This window comes from Alosa sapidissima, chromosome 2, assembly GCF_018492685.1.
Source record: "Alosa sapidissima isolate fAloSap1 chromosome 2, fAloSap1.pri, whole genome shotgun sequence".
Taxonomy (NCBI): Eukaryota; Metazoa; Chordata; class Actinopteri; order Clupeiformes; family Clupeidae; genus Alosa; species Alosa sapidissima.
The window spans coordinates 14162465-14183537 of record NC_055958.1 but is presented as its reverse complement, the minus strand read 5'-3'; the positions used below and the strand labels follow the sequence as shown (position 1 = coordinate 14183537).

Genomic DNA, 21073 nt, shown 5'->3' with positions numbered 1-21073 from the left:
ACCTGTCGCTAAGCGCCACCCTTAGAACGCTGATTCCACTGTATCAAAGAGTAACAAGGTTGTAGCAGCACAGCTGTTACATGTACACTGAAGACAATGAGGCCTTGACTGGAGCTAAGCATGCTTTGTATATCAAATCGATCATGACCCGATTTACCCCATCCAGCAGGTCTCGGGTCAGCTCTTTGCCTCTGATGAAAATTTAGGCAAATTGGCAAAGTTTTGTAAAAGCACTCAGTATTACAATGTAACAACTATATGTAGGTACCAGACATGTGGACTCGAGTCACATGATTTTAATGACTTCAGACTTGACTTGATAAAATTCGGCATGACTTGCGACTCGACTTGAATACTATTCACTCGAGACTTGACTCGGACTTTGCCTCTTTGACTTGTGACGACTTGACATGTCTCGAGTCAAAACCTAAATTCCCTGATCGTGGACCAGTCACCCCAGAGATGCTTTCCCTCCGCGACTAAAAAAAAAAAAAAATAGCGGAGACAAGCGGCCAGTCCAGAGCACAGTTCAGTGCTGCCGCTACCCCCACATGCGTTACGCACTGTGTGTAGGGCACCAAGAGACAGAGAAACGACCAACATTTAGCTAATAACTAGTAGCTTTACTGCAAACTGATTTGCACTCTTGTTAGAGAACGTTTACAATGTCAAAATGCACCAACAGCATGTTACATAAAGATGATACTTTTCGAGTCCTCTCCATTAAGATCCAACTTGAACTTATGCTAGCCTACTCCATTTAATTGAGAACCCCATCTAAGCACGCACGAGAGGGAGAGAAAACGAGTGGCAGGTTCCAGCTGGCTTGTCATTGTTGATGATGATTGATATTTTCTTTTAAATATAAGAAACGTATAAAAGGAAATCATGAAGGCAACAAATACGAGATTAGGGGAAATTGCGGATTTATCCGGTTCTCACTACTGTTATAAACTATGAGATCCAGGTCACTATGACATAGGCTGCACTCACTGTGATTTGGAAAGTGGACAAGAATATGAAGAGTTGTCTTTGCCTTTGTTTAATGGAAATGGTGAGTCTTGAAGTAGGCCTATTCAATAATTTGTTTACATGAAGCACATTGATATGCCGATTGAAACGCATTCCACTCAGCTAGCTAGGTGGCTACTGGCTACCAGGCTCATAATTCACATTTAATTGCAAACAGAAAATGTCAAGCAAGCATCATGTCATACATGCATCTATTTCCAAAGGAATGAAAGCTGTTTGTGCCAACTTAATATAATGCTTATAATTGTTAATATTGTGCTATTCATGTGGCACAAACAATGTTTGAGTTTGTGGACTAACCATAGGAATGGAGCTGGTAAAAAAGATCATTATGAGAATGTGTGGACAGTGGCACACAATGGGCTTAAAGTGACAGTGCACCATTTACAAATGAGATAAACAGCATCACATGTGTAGTATTTCTTAAGAAATGAATACTTTAAAACAAAATTACTGTGTCATTATTATCTTTTAAATAATATAAAAGTGTTGACCTTGGCTTCCCTTATGAGTCGCCACTGGCAGACAGCCTAATAAATTGTTTGCAGGCAAATCTGTGGCCTAGCGCAGTGAAATGCCATCAGTCAAATTATTACTCATCCTTACAGTGGGCTCCGAAATTTGGAAAAACAATATTTTTATTTGTCATGTAGCTATCCGTTTTGTACAGATTACTCAGGTATGCACATGTGTATATTGTATGCGCATGCATATATCGTAAAAGATTTCAAGACAGAAACATTGAACATATTTTAATCTGTATTTATAAAAAAAAATTCTGTGGATTAGATGGAAGTGTTAAAATTATGATCGATAGTCTAATAATGCCATTATTAAGTGAAGAGTACCTGATGACTTGTTCAGGACTTGAAAAAGATTGGGACTTGGACTTGGACTCGACTTGGCTTTGATGAGACTTGGACTTGGACTCGACTTGCCCTTCTCTGTATTTACTTGGGACTTGACTTGGACTTGAGTGCTAAGACTTGGGACTTACTTGTGACTTGCCAAACAGTGACTTGGTCCCACCTCTGGTAGGTACCCACAAATACATTATGCAAGTACAATGATAGTACATGTTGTTACACAGGTTGTACCACTGTACCTAATTAGGTAAGTACACTGTAACAGCGACACATTAAAATAAAGTGTTACCAAATGACGTAAATCCAGAGATGGAAATGATCTTAGTAACTACCAGTCTTTGCTATCATCTTTTCATTCACTGTTACACTAGCAAAAAAGACATTCAGAGCAAGATTGAGAATAGAAAACTTTTTTTCAACTTTCAAATCTCTTCTCAATCCTCCACCACTGCCATCAGCTACTTCACTGTCAGCAGATGACTTTGCATCATTTTCACTGAAGGTGACCGCTGCATTATAAATTGTTATAAATCCACAGTAACACACATCATCTAATGTTGTGATCCATTTGCTATTTATGGCCTCACTGACCTAAAAGGGGAAGATTCTATTGGGGAAAGGTTCCAATGGGGGCTGGCATAGAAGCAAAGAGGGGGGGGGGGGGGGGAGGGGGGCGGGGGGGGAGGGTGTGTTTGTGTGTGTATTTTAATGTACAGAAGCACATATAGTCCATCTGATCAATAAGTATGTGCCTGGACTCAATTTTATACACCTGACCATTTTTTCACCCATTCATTTCTAATCGCGGGTTATAACTCAAATTGTTATAAAAACATAAAAAATTGTTTTGTGTGTTCAGATGCCCTGCGTTAACAAAGTCAAGAAACCTCATGGTGAGAATAAGTTAACAATATTTTTTAGAGAAAAGAATTGTCAATCGGTCACATTTGACCGCAAACACAACAGGATAAGTGCTCAGTTTGATGAGCCCATAAAGAGAGCTTTGCCTGTGAATTGTTGGACTCTTTCTCTCCTTTTGAAGAGGATTCTCTACTGCTTCAGCAAAGTAATCCAACAACATGCCCTTTGGATCCTGTCCCATCTATTCTTCTGCCATCTATCACACCTGATGTTCTGCCAGCAGTCATGCATGTGTTTAATACTTCACTCAGTTCTGGAATAGTTCCTTCTTTTAAACAGGCAAGGGTTATGTCTTTGCTAAAAAAAAAGTACACTTCATACAGTTGATGAAGAACTACAGACCTGTCTCGCATCTTCCTTTCTTGTTGACTTTGGAGGAAGTGTTCTTCAAGCAAGTCTAAGACTTCCTGCATCAGAACAAACTGCTAGACCGTATGCAGTCTGGTTTCAAGAGTGATCATTCTACTGAAATTGCTCTGTCTGTGACTGAAGCATTGAGAGTAGCTAATTTAACCTATTTACATTTACTGTTTAACCTGCGTGGTTCAGCCCTGCACACACCCGGACTCAAACCCGTAAACAGCAGCACCTCAAATCAGGAGTCTGCTCAGTCATCAGTATTAATTCTACTAGACTTACCTGCAGCCTTTGATACTGTATACTATGACATTCTCCTTCCTACACTTTCAGTGTGTCTTGTATCAAAGTCTTAGCTAAGATTCTAACTGAGAGATGTTTCTATGTGTATGGCGTGCCAAGGAGAATCCACTCTGATCAGGGGTACAGCTTTGAGGGAGGGCTGTTGAAGCACCTGTGTGACATCTACAGCATAACGAAGACTAGAACCACCATTTATCATCCAGAGGGTAACAGTCAATGTGAACGTTTCAACAGGACACTTCATGACTTGCTCAGGACCTTACCCCCTGAAAAGAAGCATAAATGGCCCCAGTTGCTCCCTCAGCTCCTGTTTGCCTATAATACCACCGTGTACCAGTCCACACAGCACTCCCCATACGAGCTGATGTTCGGTCAGAAGCCACAGTTACCAGTCGATCACCTACTTGGAAATACTGGATGTGACAACAGGGACAGTCCACCGACTGATTGGGTGGTGCAACATCAAGAGTACCTGACTTCTGTCTATGCTGGTGCTATAAGACACTAGCACAGCGGCATATCGTAGGCATGGTGGTCCTGACACTGTACCCTGAGAGAAAGTGGAATAGAACATTATGTCCAATATTCCAATATATGGTTTAATGTTCTGCATTATGTCCAATATTCCAATATGTGGTTTAATGTTCTGCATTTCTCATTAGTGGGTCACTTTGACACTAAAAGTATGATTCTATGTAATGACTGTATGATATCTGTACTGTCCCTGTGTATATCTGTGTGTGACTGTATTTAGAGATAAGCAGGAATATTATGACTTTGCAGTTTCACTGTTCTGCATGGCTGCGTCAGTAGCTATCTGCTCCGGATTGCCAGGTTGCCACTAATCAGGGTCTGATTCAGTGTAGTCCAGGTGAGATGGGATGACCAACGCCATCTCCCGTCAGCCTGGAAGGATACTTAAACCCTAACTATTTCCTTGTATAGTTAGAGCAGCTGATGGATTTTTAGGTGAAGTCATGCTGTCTCTCCCTTGATGCGCATCATTGTAAATAAACTCTGTTCCTGATTTTTCATACTATTGGTCTGACTGGGTCTCTATTAAATCTATGGTATCAAAATTACCATCAACCCATATTACCACCTGGCACTCTAGTCTTTTTCTAGTGGGCGGTGGTAGTGTAGTGGTTAAGGAGCTGGGCTAGCGTGCAATAGCCTGAAAGTTGTCGGTTCAATTCCCGGCTTTCACTATTATGCCCTTGAGCAAGGCACTTAACCCCAAGTTGCTCCAGGGACAATGTGATCCCTTGTAATATAGTTGACATACAGTATGTAAGTGACTTTGGTGAAGAAGTGTCAGCTAAACGTAATGTGCATGTAAACTCTTTTGCAAGAACCATTTTCACGGTCGCCACAAAATCCAGGATACATGGGTGTCTACCAAGTATAAATTGTGGAGTGTCTGGATGGAATTGGCACACGCTATAAGATCAGGCCATATGGGGAAGGGGGCCCCCTTAACTCATTGAATGCCAAGCTGTTTTCGGGAGCTTTGTCCTAGAGTGCCAGCAATCTAGACCATTGTTGATGATTTTTGTACAGCCACAGCATATTCTGTGTTATAGCTATGAACACATACAATGGCTCGATTAAAAGGTGAGACTTTAAGCTCTCGGTGGGTGCAAACCGTGTATTTCTACACGCCTCTGTTCCTGAGAAATCCCAAGCTAAACAGTGGCTAGTTTTCATCAAAATCGCTGTTTTTTTCTAGAAATGGAGATATAACATCTTTCATGAAATATGAAGTGTTGCCTGTTACTTACTTGTGTAAACTTTCCGGGAAGTGATCAGCGAGACCTGGCGAGACTGCCACCTAGTGATAGACCCACAAAAATGGCCTGGTTTTGACCTGACGTGCATGCGTCACTGATTCGACCCAAAGCGGCAACCGAGTTATGATAAAATGTCCAGATTGTGCGTTTTCATGAGTTTTCGATTGTCATATATTTCATTTCCATTTATCACAGAGTTCCCAAAATCACATATAAGGTGTGTTAGAGTGTCTAGTTTCGTAATTGTAAAAAAAGGCTAAAAACGTAATATTACGTTTTTGGCACTCAACGCATGGGAAGGGAAAACGTAATATTACGTTTTTGGCACTCAATGAGTTAAGACCATGCATTGCTCCGAGCTTAAATCTGTTCCCACTGGTCAAGATTCATCCAGCCCACTAGCACTGGCTGCTCCATAGCCTCATGGGTGTATTGGGAGGGAGCCAGGCCTCGGTAACCCTGCAGTTGAGGGTAGCCATAGTCCACACCAGTCTATACTAGACTAATGCTTAGCATCACACTGACCAAGATGGTGTTAACTTTAGCCTTGACCAACTGTCCCAGGCTCATTTGGAGGGCGTATCAGATGTCCAACCCCCCACAAACAGCGCCAGCCACCTGGCAGTGGCACCATTTCGCACACTTTGGAAGAACCAGAGCTGGCCCCAAGTATAGCAGCAGGTAAAGATTTTCCAATCGTGTGCCCCCTGGAGGAGTTGGGTCTGAACCCTGATCCGGTTCTATCCCTCCGACGTTCCACTCATAATATTGCTGGACAGCATTCAAACCCCTTCCAAGTAAATATTCTCCCTGTCCCCTTCAGGCCTTGGCAGATAGGTATGCTACCAGGACGGTGAACTTTAAAGCTAGGTGTGTATGTGGAAAGGCTGACCTGCAGCGCTAGCACACACGCCCACACGCCCACCTGTGGGTGGTGATCATACGTAGCTTCCTCTCTGGGAGAACAATGCCGGTCATTTGAATTGCTGGGTGCATGGGTGTGTGTGGTTGTTGTTGTTGGAAGAACATGGCTTTATTCTTAATTCTTCTCAAATAAAATAATTCTTAAGACTTCATTGCTTCTCTCGCACGCCCGCCCTGTTGGCTGTGGATAACCTGTTGCATTTAAAGAGAGCAAATGCACATGGTTTAGTGTCTGAGCAATGTTTTCCCTGGAGTTATTTTTTTTTTTTGTATTAGTTCAGACTGTGAGAGGGCCATCCATGGTTTGTCTGTTTGTTTGTACAGTGGGCATCGCTTTCAAATGACCACTTCAGTCGTGCATTACGAGGCGTGAAGCTGCGTGAAGCTTTAGTACCACTTTCTGCCACTGTACATCGCTCTGCCTGCCGCCCCTACTGAAAATGCAGGAGACTTGCCGAGAGTAATCCCAGCCTACGAATTCAATAACAAAATAAATAATGCATAATTAAACATTACCTCGATTTAGGCTACTTAGGTATGTCTTAAGGCTTGACTACATGGTGGTAACGAAAATCGAAATCGAAATTTGCTGTCTACATTATTGTCAGTGTTGGGGGTAACGCAGCTACGCAAATCAAAACAGTGGTGTGATAATTGAGCCAGTAGAGAAATAACTGTTCAGAATTAATCTGTAGCCTTGGGTAGGCTTCTGCAGTAAACAATGTTGTTGCCGATTTAATACTATCTGGCGACGTTTTTAACAGGCTACGCAATAGAGGCTTAGACAACTATGACCCACGTTTTGGTTTCGTAAATTAATTTGCCCAACTTCTTGACTGCAATGTAGTCAATTGACTGCTTGACATGTCATTTTTATTTTTCTGTACAATAAACAAATACATCTGCTTTATGCCGCAGAATTACATTTATATTTGGCTGACTTCTGCAGACGCGCAAAAAAACACTGCCAGGCCATCCTTAAAAATATTTTTGTTTGCCGTGAACGCGTAAGATCGCTAGGCCCATCACTGTGGGGTGCGGTAGCCTAGCCTACTCTCTGGGATTTAAGTCAAGCAATATAACCATACAAATTTTTCAAAATGAGTAATTTCGGCTTTGTCCGAACTGGCCATTGTAGGCTACGTAAAAAATAAACAAGTAGGCATAGTCCCTATCCAATGATATCGGCTTCATATATGTTTGTTTTCCAAAGTACGAATTTCACTTCACCATGCACCTTCAACAATGAATAGCTCATTACACTTATGTTACTGTTGAACATAGGCCTATCTGGTATCATTACAAACATTATTCGGTGTCCTAAACACTGGCATTTTATGGCATTGTGTCATGTAAGGTCGTTGCAAAATCTAGAGAAATATGTGAGGTGGTTAGCGGGGGACAATTGACACACACATTGGATTGTGTTATTACTTGCATTCCACACTATCCACAGCTGTGGTATCGGGGGCAGGAGGATTACTGTTAGCGCAGGCTTTATATAAAATTCTTCAACAGAAGGCCTGCCTCGAATGCAGGCTTGCCCAAAATAAAGGCCTGTGGTTTGCGCAGCCTACAGTAAGTAGGTTAAATAACAGACCCGCCACAATGTGCGGTATGATGATTTTTTACGAGCAAGATGTTTTTGGTGCTCTGCATGTTCTTAAATAACAATGATCATCAGTAGCCTAATATTCGACCATTATTTTGTGTAAATGGGCTATGCATTGGGTTAGACACCAGGGGCCATATTCACAAAGCCTTTTATCTTACCACTAGGAGTAGGCTACTCCTAAATAGCAATAAAAGATTTCAGCTATAGGAGTTTCTCTTATTAAGTTATTCACAAAGCCTTTCAGACCTAGGCTACTCTTAGGGTCCGTCCCATTTCTCCCCCCTTAAAACTTCCACTTGGTTTTGATTGCCCTCAACATTAAAGCCCCCTCGACAAGGGAAGTGGAGGTGAAGATCTTTCCCTATGAATTGGGACACCACTATATGCAAATTAGCGTAGAAAACGTGCTCACCTACGTCACACGCAGCGCCGACGTGTCTACCGGTAGTACCCTGCTACTATTTTCATTCAGGAACATGCCCGTTCCAGCGGTCATTGTTGTGTGGGCTGTGCTGGTTTATCTACGTCTGGTTAATCAACAAAGATATACGTGTTCATGTGAATGCCAGAACACACACCTTAAATATTGACGAAACTACCCAGATCAGATATATAACTTTATTTGATGGGCAGACTCTCTCAAAGCACTCAGCAGATATCATGAACATCGACAGATAGCTTTGTGAGATATTTTCTAACATTAGTGTTCAAAACTCAACAGTCCATCAGATGTGCATCAAACTAACATTTCAACAAAGTTCGAAATTTTAATATGCTTATTTGCGAAAATATATGAAAAATGTGGCTGGCTCGGTGAGCTTGCACGGTATCCTGGGTAATTTCATCTCCCACTTCGTTTTAAGCCTGCATCGGTCCTGGCTATATTTTGAGGGTTGATTTTAAGGGGAAAATAGCACTTCCCCTTGCTCCCTAAAGTAATGGGACACCCTAGCCCTACACGTGCACGCGCAAAAACGAGGGTTAAGGCAAAAATCTAGGGGTAGGGGAGGTATTGGGACGGGCCCTTAGTAAGGGAAAATGACAACTCCTGAACAGATTCTGGAGCTGAGCGCTCTAGAATCTTTGACTAACAGTCTAAGAGTGAGTTAGTCTTCGTTGCTATGGTTGACGTTATTACTCATGCACGAGCTTGACTGAAGTGACCACCTTGATTGGCTGATGATTGTAACGCGGGAATGATTCCAAACACCTCCCTTACGATGAGTGGCAGGTGACAGGTTTGAGAATGCGTGCGCTACACAAGGACAGAAGATGCTGAATAACTGAATAAAAAGGCCTAGCCTAAATGAATCAAGAGTAAGGCAAAACAAATAGCCTAGTAGCCTAATGAAACATACGGATTGATGTAGTATCTTTGTAACATTATTAAATTAATCTGTTACTATGCTTATGCCTACGTTTGCAAAAGAGAACATTTTAATTTGATTCACAATAATGCTACATTTAATTTACATGTTGACAATAAGTAGCCTAGTTTTGGTTGTTGTTGGTGGCGTTATTGCATGTTAGTTATGCCTACAATGCAAAATTGTTTCCTCACGATTGGAAGCTCCTGTAGCCGCATAGGATTTCAAAACAGGCGAAATGCCACAAAACCGGTTTGTGAATAGGTCTGTGAGTTAGGAGTCCTCTTGACTTCTTTTAAGCTGTCACAGCTGGTGGGAAGGTGTGATTTGATGGGGGCAGGGCCAGATTAACTGGGCACAAATGTCTGATGGCCCCCCCTGCCCCCCAGTCAACGTGAATCGGGTGGTCAGAGTTTAGGAAATGTTCTCAAAGTAGCCTTATGGCTGAAAGCTGCTTGGGATCCCCCCTGTCAAGCAATATAACCATACAAACGCGCGCACTCATTGTTTCAAAAGGAGTAAATTCGGCTTTGTCAGAACTGAGCTGTGGACGACACGGCACGGCATGCCCAATTGAAAATAAATTAACGCAACGCAACACAGACCAGACCCCGCTTCTCTCGCGTCAGTCACTGACATGACAAGGCTGAAGTTAGCACCACTTTCAGATCGCGGGGGAGTTAAGTTTCGATTCCACCTTAAATATTGCAATTTTCTACCACAAGGGGCCAGTGTTGACCGCAAATCCGCAATAACACAGGCATGTGCCTGTTGCAGATGAACAGGCATTGTTCACAGACGTTCAAAAGCCTGTATATCTTTTTTCTGTTGACTCCATTGCCGAATGTTTTGATAAATTATGTATTTTTTTCTTTATTTTCTATGCTGGATCTTTTGATACATGTTGTGTTATGTTTTCTATTAAATAATTTTGTACATATTGCACGGTGTAGTTGGTAGCAGATTTTGAAGTTATTCTACAGTAAATGTATTCCCTACGGCCTACATGTCATTTTGCATCGGATTGTTCAACACATTCTGAAACTACACTCTCTCCTCTTTCCAATGACACCCCACTCGTGAAATTCTATGGTGGAAAATGGCATATTTAGCCCCTCTGAAAATATAGTATGTATTTTGTGAAATTGCAGAATTTCAGCACTAGAACAGCCACACTCATCTCAGGAAGGATTTTGCAAGGGATCGTTCACCACATTCTGAAACTACACTCTCCTCTTTCCAATGACACCCCACTTGTGAAATTCCATGGTGGAAAATGGCCTTTTTTGCCCCTCTGAAAATATAGTATGTATTTTGTGAAATTGCAGAATTTCAGCACTTGAACAGCGACAGATATCCCATGAAGGATTTTGCAAGGGATCTTTCACCACATTCTGAAACTACACTCTCCTCTTTCCAATGACACCCCACTTGTGAAATTATATCGTGGAAAATGGCATATTTAGCCCCTTTGAGTTTATAGTATGTATTTGGGAAATTGCAGAATTTCAGCACTTGAACAGCGACAGACATCCCATAATGCATTTTGCAACGGATGTTTCACCACATTCTGAAACTACACTCTCTCCTCTTTCCAATGACACCCCCTATGTGAAATTATATCATGGAAAATGGCCCTTGAAAATAAAATGTATTTGGGAAATTGAATATTTTCAGCACTAGATTTGGTCTAGACTTCCCATAATGCATTTGTTATGGGAAATTTATTTTGGCCTATTTTTCTGATTATACATTTTCAGCACTACATTTGATCCCTATCACTTAAAAGTCATTTGCCACATTTCTGTCATTTTTGGGGCCATTAGTGTTTCTACCTTGTCTTATTGGGGGCCAAGCATTGAAGCTGTGTAGGGACCCTATAGGGCTAGTAGGATTTGTTATTATGCTTCTTTCTAGTGCCATGGGTGTCCATGGCATGGCAGCACATACAAATGTACATAGTAAAATGCTCAAACTTTGCACACTTATTCTACTCAGGCCACTGACCAATTTCACCAAGTTACTGCCCCCAAAACCTCAAATATCTAGGACCACCAACTGGTCAAAATCCATCAATCTTTTAACAGCATTAATGCAAATAGCTCTGCAATGCTTTGATCTATCAAGCTCAAACTTGATCAGTGGATTAAGGCAAAAGGTAAGGCCCCACCCATCAATTTACAAAACTTTATCATGTGCACTGTAGCGCCACCAACAGACCAAGGTGAAAACTTTCCGAAAGCTTCACAGCTCTTGAATTTTGTCCGTTTCTCTCTAAATTTGCAGCTCTGCAGCTATATTTGGGGGCCAAGCAGTTGAGCAGGAGCTGTCATGGCAACTCAGTGTTGTTACATTAGATGCATACACATCTTTCCACCATCAGGACAGTGAACTGTCATACTCTTTACTCTTCCTTCCTTTTGGCATTTGCACTTGCACACACCCTATTACCTGCTACCCCTCTCATCACACTTACCCCAACCCCAACCCCCCCCCCCCCCACACACACACACACACACACACACACACTGATAAACCCCCTCCCCCATACACCACATAACCTCTCATACCTAGTTTAGTTTTGATACGTTTAAGATTTTCTGAGATATGAGCTCATTTCCATAACTCTAGCATCCCCATAGTGGTAACAAGTCAACATAATATTGTATGTACATCCTCAGGATTTGGTCCCTAGCTCTCACACCAAGTGTGCATTAGCATACACAGCCCCATTCTCATCAATTGGACTGAGGTGGAGTGTGACACCAGCTTCGAGTATGATTCTACGTCTGCGTCACGACCCTGTATAACATCTGTGCTGTTCTTCTGAACATGGATAATGTAAGGCGCCAGTGTTGATATCACTTGTTGTTGTCTGTTTTGCAGCCATTTGTGTCATTGATTAAGGTAGCCTGGATGATTCCTGACTTTGCCTCTGTTACTGTATGAATATCTATGCTTTGCTGTACTTAAACCCTGTATGATTCTCATGGATTTCATGTTTCACTTTGGTATGTAATATTTTACCAACAGCATCCCGGTGACAACCAACCAACTAAGCCAGCAAAGACCAGCTAAAATCAGCTTCCAGCATAAGCTGGTTTATAGCTGGGGGTTTTTTTTCAGCAAAGTAACAGAGTACGGAAAGAACAAACAGTAGCAATACATATATTACATTTTTAATAAATGAATAGAACTTCACAAAATGGAGTGGAGTTGGATTTGGAAAATAAAAGTGTAAGCAATCAGTATAATGTGGTGCAGTGAATAATTTCAATTTTAATTTCAACTTATATTTAATGTCACTTATAGAGCGCCAAAACATTACTCATGTCTCATGGCACTTAACAGAGTGTTAAACATTCAGAGAGTGCCCATGAGTAACAGGGAAGAGGAAAAACTCCCTAGAATTGGAGATACATATAGGAAGAAACCTCGAGTGGATACAAGACTCAAGGGCCTGACCCATCTGCCTAGGGTCAGTTACAAGGCAGTAAGGTCTGTACTGTATACATAATAAATGAATAGGTTAGTTAGGTGTACAGAATAGAACACAACAACCTGAGATATGTTACAAAAAGGTAAGATGGTTACATAACCAGTATGATGTATGCATGAATCCTATTCAGTGTCAGAAAATTTAAATAGTCCAATGTAGGGCATGTATTGTCCATAGGGATTAGGAATTGTCATATGTCAAGTACTGGGTAGCTAGGCTGCACGGGCCAGGAATCCAGACAAGGGGACTGCAACAGGTAGGTGTTACGACCAGCTCGTTCCCAGACCGAAACATAAAGAGGGACACGGACAACAAGGTTCAAACCAAATATATTAATTTATTAAAGTAAAGCACAAGGTTACCAATAGCAAAATGTCTAGGGGGAAATGAATGAGAGTGGTGGCGAGCGTGTATGAGTGTATGGATGTATGGACGCAAAGAAGCTAGTGAAGTGGGCCTAAAGACAAAGAAAGAGAAAGAGAGGTAGAGTTAGAAATGAGGGGAGAGAGCAAAGTGCAAGTGTGAGAGAATCAAAGTGAGTGCCTGCAAGAAGTAAGAAAAATGCCTAATCAGAAAGATAGGGAACCCCTTATAGCCCCACCCTAACCATAAGTGTAATCAATGAGGGTATTAGCCCAACCAGGCCCAGCACATCCCATGCACTGACAGGAGAAGGCCTGAAGGGGCACAGGGTCATCATATAGGGCAGTCATAGGGATGGGACTTCAGGTGCGATGAGGGCCAAACACAAGGATGGCTAATGACTGGTGAGGTGAGGTAAGAGGGAAGAAAGAGAGATAAATAGTAGGTATTACTATAAGTCATGATTGTTAATATAATAAGTATATCAATGGTATTATATAGTGTTATACTATAGAGACAAAAGGCAAGAGAGGGAGAAGGAGAGAAGAGGGAGTTGAATGGCAAGACAAAGACAAGAGGTAAGAGGGGGAGTTGAGAGATAGAAAGAAGCAGAGTTGTACGGCGTGACACATGAAAAGTCCATGACAGCGCTATGCTATGGCAGCATACCTAAGACATGGTGAAGGGTAGTCAGCACCAGCGCAGGTATGGTCATTTTCCACCATGACACACATGACTAGGGTGCCAGTCACATGAGGACACAGCAGAGGTGGTCCATTCCAATAAAAACCCTGAGGTGGGTGAAGTTCCACACTAGACCATACCTAACTATGGGAGGCACTAAAGATGTATGTGTTAAGTCTAGACTTGAAATTAGGGAGGGTGTCTGCTAATCAAATTGATGGAGAGAGTTAATTCCAGAGGAGGGGTGCGCTGTAGCAGAAAGCTCTGCCTCTACTGTTGGGATTACAAGAAGTCCAGTATTCTGTGATCGTAGCAGTCTAGGTCGGTAATATGGTACTAAAAGATCTTTAATATAGGTGCCCAGCCATTTATGGCTTTGTATGTTACAAGTAATATTTTTAAGTCAATGAGACTTTTAACAGGTAGCCAGTGTAAAGATGCTAGGATGGGGGAAATGTGTTCATATTTTTTGGTCCTAGTGAGTGTGCGAGCAGCTGCATTTTGTTTAAGCTGTAAGTTCCTTAGACCGGTATTATTGCAGCCAGTGTATAAAGCATTGCAATAGTCTATCCTTGAAGTGACAAAACTGTGGATTCATTTTTCAGTGTCTGGTAAGGATAAGGACTTCCTTATCTTTGAAATGTTCCTTAAGTGGTAAAATGACGTTTTGGTGATTATTTATTGATAGGTCCTGGTCAATTATAACTGCTAGATTTTTAGCACTTGTGGATGAGGTCAGTGGAAGATCACTGTATGTAGCCTGTGATGAGGATAGGATATGGTCTACGAATATGACAGTGGTCCAGTCAAATCTTTTACTGTCTATGGTCAAATCCCAGCAGAGCTATAACTGTAGCTCGACTTACCTGTGCATTTAAACATACTGACTGACAAAAAATCAGAATGAGTAATTATAACAGACGAGTAGCCCTGTGGACACACAATATTGTTGGAAAATTTAGATGTGTGAAACACTATTTGACTCAAATGGTATCATCAGAAATAATTTGTTATAAAAATAAAGACTAAAATGTGTTGACTAAAACTGACTAAGATACCTTTAGTTTTCTTTTGACTAAAACTAGACTAAAATGACGAGACTTTTAGTCGACTAAAACTTGACTGACAAAAATGATATTTGAATGACTAAATATGGGAAAACATATAAACACAGTGGGTGCCTTGCAGCTTCGATGCTTGGCCCCCAATAATAGGAAAATGTACAAACACAATAGGTGCCTACACTGCTTGGTCCCGAATAATAAGAAAGCGTAAATATACAATTGGGCTTTGCTACTGGCCCAAATAAGAAAAGGTAGAAACAGTAATGATGCTTCACAGCTTCACTGCTTGGCCCCCCATCAGAATAATAGCTTGTGGATTTTGAAATTAAAAAAGCCTATTTTCTTGGATGGAATTGCTCATGGGGGATGTCAACTATTCATATAGGGTGGAATTGTTTGCAACAAATCAGTCTTGACCAATAGGGACCAATTTTAGTGTATAAAAACTGCAATGAGAGAAATAGGCCATGGGAGTTCTAATCGGAAAAAAAAGCCATTTTATGCGATGGGGGTTTCACATGGGGGTTGTCATTGGAATGTGTGTAGCTGTTCAAGTGCTGAAATTCTGCAATTTCACAAATACATATTATATGTTCTAAGAGGTGGAAAGGTCACATTTCCACGAAAGAATTTCACAAGTGAGGTGTCATTGTGGGATGTCTGTCGCTGTTCAAGTGCTGAAATTTTGCAATTTCACAAATACATACTATATATTCAAAGGGCAAAATATGCCATTTTCCACCATAGAATTTCACAAGTGGGGTGTCATTGGAAAGAGGAGAGAGTGTAGTTATAGAATGTGTTGAAAAATCCGATGCAAAATGACATGTAGGCCGTAGGGTAGGCCGTAGGGTAGGCCGTAGGGTAACCCCCCCCCCCCCCCCCCCCCACACACACACACACACACACACTGCAATATGTACAAAATTATTTAATAGAAAACATAACACAACATGTATCAATAGATCCAGCACAGAAAGTAAAGAAAAAAATACATAATCTGCCACCCTCTACATACCCCCCCCCCCCCTTCTAAATTACCAAATTATTTAATAGAACACAAAAGGCAACATTTATCAAAACATTCAGCAATGGAGTCAACAGAAAAAAGATATACAGGCGTTTGAACGTCTGTGAACAATGCCTGTTCATCTGCAACAGGCACATGCCTGTGTTATCACGGATTTGCGGTCAACACTGGCCCCTTGTGGTAGAAAATTGCAATATTTAAGGTGGAATGGAAAATTAACTCCCCCGCGATCTGAAAGTGGTGATAACTTCAGCCTCGTGTGATAACAGAACTTAACAGGAAGGCATTTGGCTGAGCAACGGAGGTTAATATGCTCTATATTTTGTCCAAATGATGTCTGTCTATCATCGTTGCACTCGGAGAAAACCAGAATGTTTAATTTGTCCTGCGTTTCTTCTACGGGATTCACTCGCAGTTAACCAAATGTTTCTTTATTAGGGCAGGGCAGGCATATTTCTGGCTATTAAATTATTTCTAAACCAGTCTGCTAAAGTCTGTAGTGAAGTCTATGTAGGGTTTTCCAGGCTCCATTTCTTTTTACGAGACACCCTGCTCACTTGAGCCATCTACCGGTTGTTTGGGTTGTTGCAGCGTCTCACTGGGAAAATACAAATTAAAGTCGCGTGATACCGCGTGATCCCACGCACGGATCACAAGTGAAGCTGGCCAAGTCGAAGCACTGCCCACTGTACCTTATATTCTTTTGTTTGTTAATTTTGCCTACTGTTCCTCAACTACCCATGCCTATGACAACTAGTGGTGTACTGTGTTGCCTGTACTATTATAGATTATTTCCAAGACAAATTTATCTTAAGGTAGACAATAGAATGACATGGCAGAAAAAGGAAAGCATCAAGAAAAGCAAAGATTAAGAAATTGTTTTTTTCATAGGCAACAAGGGTGGAGGTATTTTTACACTTTTCAGACACTCAAAGTTTGAAAACTATGGATATTGTTTTAGAACCAACAACCAACAATCTACATTATCTGGGGGTTTTGTGTGCAAAAAGTGGAATTAATTGTCCAAAAATTTGAAGAAAATGTGAAAATCACTTTTCGGACTAGATATAATCGCTTATTTTAAAACATACAGATAAAAACACTGAAGATGGATCGTGAAAATTTGAAGACAAAAAATCTTGTTCCTTAGACTCTATATTAGCAAAATATGCAAAGAATCCATTTTTACATGAAAATCCAGCGGGAGCCTATTTTCCAAACACAGCGCACTGTACTAAGAGCGGCTCTGGTTCTTCACTGGCTAACTTGTGTGATTGGCTAGATGACCGTTCAATCAAATCAACAGACCTATTTGTGTCTCTCTGTGTGTGCGTTATATATATTATATTTTATATATGATATATATAATATATCATATTTTACTTTCATTTGAATCTGACAAAAAGTGTGGGGGATAGAATCGTGTTCCATCAAAAGTGTGTACGTTATAACACCCACATCCCCCACGCTTGCTACGCGCCTGGTCCCCAACCACTCACTGCGGTCATCTGATGAGCATCTGTTGTGTCGACCAACCATAACCACTAGATCAAATTCAAGACTCTTTTTCTCAGTGGTTCCTCTGGGTGAAATAAGTAGCCCAGTGCTCTCCTTCCTGTAATAGTTTAGGCCCCAAAATCCCCCATTTTGGGGATATTATTGAATTTATATTGAGTTTTTGGGAAAATGTCTAAATGCCATATGTTTTAATCTGTTTAAGTTAAGGTACCCAATTTATTTGACATGTATTTAACCTGTAAGAGGTTTATGTTTGAAGGAAATTTGATGATTTCTGATATTTGACAAATATCTGACAAAATTATATTTTTTTAATCAGTTAATTAGTCATCAGTTAACCTCTGTAAATATGTATTTAATAGAAAATGACAGTTGTTTGCTAAAATGACACTGTTTTTACTGGAAATGTCCACATAGCATAGCAAAAAGTGTGTAAAAATGTGCCATTTTGGAATACGGCGGCCATATTGGATTTTTGAACAAAATTCAACATGCCCCAAGTTTTAATCTGTTCCAATAGGGGTTCTGACCAGGAATCCACGGAGAAAACTTTGACCAAAAAATAGGCCTAATGTTTCCAGCAGATGACCTGTCTATATTACTGCGCTACACTCAAAACTTAATTTTAGTGTCTCTACCTCTCAAAAGTTAGAAAAAGACATAAGCAGATTTCATGTTTATGGGTTGTTGAAGTGTGGACTAACTCCTACAGTAAATTGCGTTCGAGAAACCGCTAACCAGCTAAAATGACATCCTGACATGACGAATAGCCTAGTCTTGAGGTTACAAAATGTTTCGACGTGATAGCTTGCCCTCACTCACTGACCGTGTCAGTGTAGAGCTGACGGTAGGCGGCATTTGTGCAGGCAGCTACAGACATGTACCGTTTTTGACGTGATTGAGCGGGTCGCACAAATTTGCATATGATTAGGGAAGTGAGGCCTGCATTTCTAATGTGTCCAGTGCCCCTTACTGGTCCTGTGCCCCTGGGCAAATACCCAGTTGCCCTAATGGTTAATCCGGCCTTTAAAGGTTGGATTTTTCTCATTTTTTAAAAAGGTGCTCTAAGCGATGCCACACGTTTTTTAGGCTAAAACATTTTATGTCACTTACTGCAAACATCACCTACTGTAACCAACTGCTAGCTGTCTATGTCCTGAATACACTGTAAAAAATGTGATTTCTGTGGACAGCACAGGCTCCAAAAACGGCAACAAAAACAACCTTGAGTTTGAGCAGCACAGGAGGGAGGGGAAGGAAGTAGCGAGCTAGCTCTCTGTTTTGTTTGAAAGTCAACAGAAGTGATGTTACCCAGCATCGCTTAGAGCCCCTTTAATTAAGGCATTAAGATCCATTTCCAAAAGATGATTCCTCTTTTTAGTCAACTTTAGCAAGGGGCTGAATACTTTTAATAGGCACTGTACATCCTTTGGTCAGTCATAGGACTTCATCAGACCTTTAGTTCCTTAAATCCAACAAAAACATTTGACCTATATGTTCATAACTTTGCAACTGTTCAAATGGATGCAACAATATAATGAGTGAGAGTGGTCTGAGGAGGAAGGGAGATTAGAGAACGTTTTTCCAACTGCTGAGTGGTATTGTAATATGATTGAGCATCCAGTCTTGTTTGATATATTTTTTTTAATTTGTGCTTCTTTGTTGTTTTGTTTTACAGCAAAAACAATCAGAAAACAAATATGCTGGACTTCTGTAGCCACAGATGTACACTGCTGGCAGCCTTCCTTGTCGGTCTCACGTTTTTTGTCAGTTTTTGGCTTATCCAGTGGCCTTCACTGTTAAATGGCCTTCACTGGAAAATGAAAATGACCTCAAGAATTGAAACTGAAGTCATTGACTTGAATATTAATGCCAAAAATACAACTGTTTTAGTGTGGTACTGGCCTTTTGGAAAGAAATCTAGTGTGGATGGCAATGTGTGTTGGGAGAGGTTTGGCATACCAAACTGCAAGTTGGTGGACGATCGGTCCATGTTCTCTCAAGCAGATTTTGTGGTTTTCCACAACCGTGAGCTAATTCAAGGTCAACAAAGACTGCCCGTGGACCAGACCCGACCACAGAGGCAGAAGTGGGTATGGTTCTCACTGGAAAGTCCAGCACATAATGGTAATGTGAAGCCCTTTGATGGGCACTTTAATTGCACCATGTCTTACCGCCGTGATGCAGATGTTTATACACCATATGGCAGTTTGGTACCCCAGGACTTCGGTACTGGATTGACAGTTGAGGATTTCATACCAAAGAACAAGTCATCTATGGCTTGTTGGGTTGTGAGCAATTATGCAGCCCACCATAAGAGAACTGCTGTTTACAACAGACTGAAAACAATTATACCAGTGAATGTGTATGGTGGAGCAGTGAATAAGCGCCTTGATGGTAATGTTCTGTTACCCACAATTTCTCACTGCTACTTCTACCTGTCTTTTGAGAACTCCATTTTCAAAGACTACATCACAGAGAAGTTGTGGTACAATGGCTTCATGGGTGGAGCAGTGCCTGTAGTTTTAGGTCCACCACGGGAACAGTATGAGGCGGTGGCACCAAAAGACTCCTTCATCCATGTGGACGACTTCCCTTCATTAGAGGAGCTTGGAAAGTTCCTGAAGAGTCTGGCGGAGGATAAGGAACGCTATGCCTCATACTTCAACTGGAAACTGAAGTATACGGTAAAAAGACGATTTGGCGATTGGAGGGAGGAATTTTGTAAAATTTGCCCCAAAGTCAGTAGCTTACAAAAGCATAAGGTCTATGAGGACTTCCATAATTGGGAATGGCAATAAAATCAGAGGAATCAAAACACCAACAAAAAGGAATGGATTGGGCCTTCTGTGACATATTCAGATCATGCTGTTGCATTTGTATGTATTTCAGAAATCGAATTAACTTAGAGGGTACCATGTGTTCAGATACAGCCTTCATACACATAACTACTTACACTGTCTTCTAAAACTGATAGTTCCGGTCCTTGATTGTGATTGGCTGAATCACGTTCGATGCCGTTGTAAAATCCAGCACAAACATACACCTTGACCGCATTCCGTTCTATAGTACTGCACTACCATAACTTGATACAAAAGTTAAAGTAACTGCGTCTAGACGTTGCTTGGCAACCATTCAGCTAGAGGAAATATATTTCTTGGCGGAAGAATGATTATCTATGAATAAATCGTTACATTTCGTGCTTTGCCTTTACTTTATGAAACTTTGCCAGCTATTTATAGCAACAGTTTTAGAAAAGCAATAAGCCACTCGAGTCCGTAGGTTTCGCTGATTCTACAACAGCTAAGGGGAGTTTTAGGCCTCTCCATAAGTCAAATTATGTCTGATAATTTGTGACACAATTGATCATGGAACTGCAGTTTGGGAGGGACAGAAGAAGCAGCGCCCCTATGTGTGGCTCATGTGACATGTAGGCCTACATGATCTACCTGCTATCACTTCACTATTTGACACTACCCTATATGGAGACATATCGGATATCTCATGTTATAAATCAAGAAATCATTTCAGAAATTAAGTTTTGTGCATATGGGTTAGCAGGCTACAATAAATTGCCTAACAGACAGCCTAATTTCGAGGTATCACTAATACCTATTAAATAAATATAAAGGACACAGAATAGTGACAGAACTGTAAGCTCAAATTCAAAAACGTTTGAAGTCTACCCAAACATATGCAAAGGGAATATAAATAAATTGTGTTGCATATAGCCAACTTAA

At 41.0% G+C, this 21073-nt stretch overlaps 1 protein-coding gene across 1 annotated transcript; it reads left to right on the top strand.

Moving 5' to 3' along the window:
* The first annotated feature begins 19082 nt into the window (after positions 1-19082).
* Positions 19083-20157, top strand: LOC121695470 (alpha-(1,3)-fucosyltransferase 7-like). Its single transcript, XM_042076358.1, has one exon. It carries the CDS (start codon positions 19154-19156, stop codon positions 20132-20134), a length of 981 nt encoding a protein of 326 aa, XP_041932292.1. The 5' UTR covers positions 19083-19153; the 3' UTR covers positions 20135-20157.
* The last annotated feature ends 916 nt before the right edge of the window (positions 20158-21073 follow it).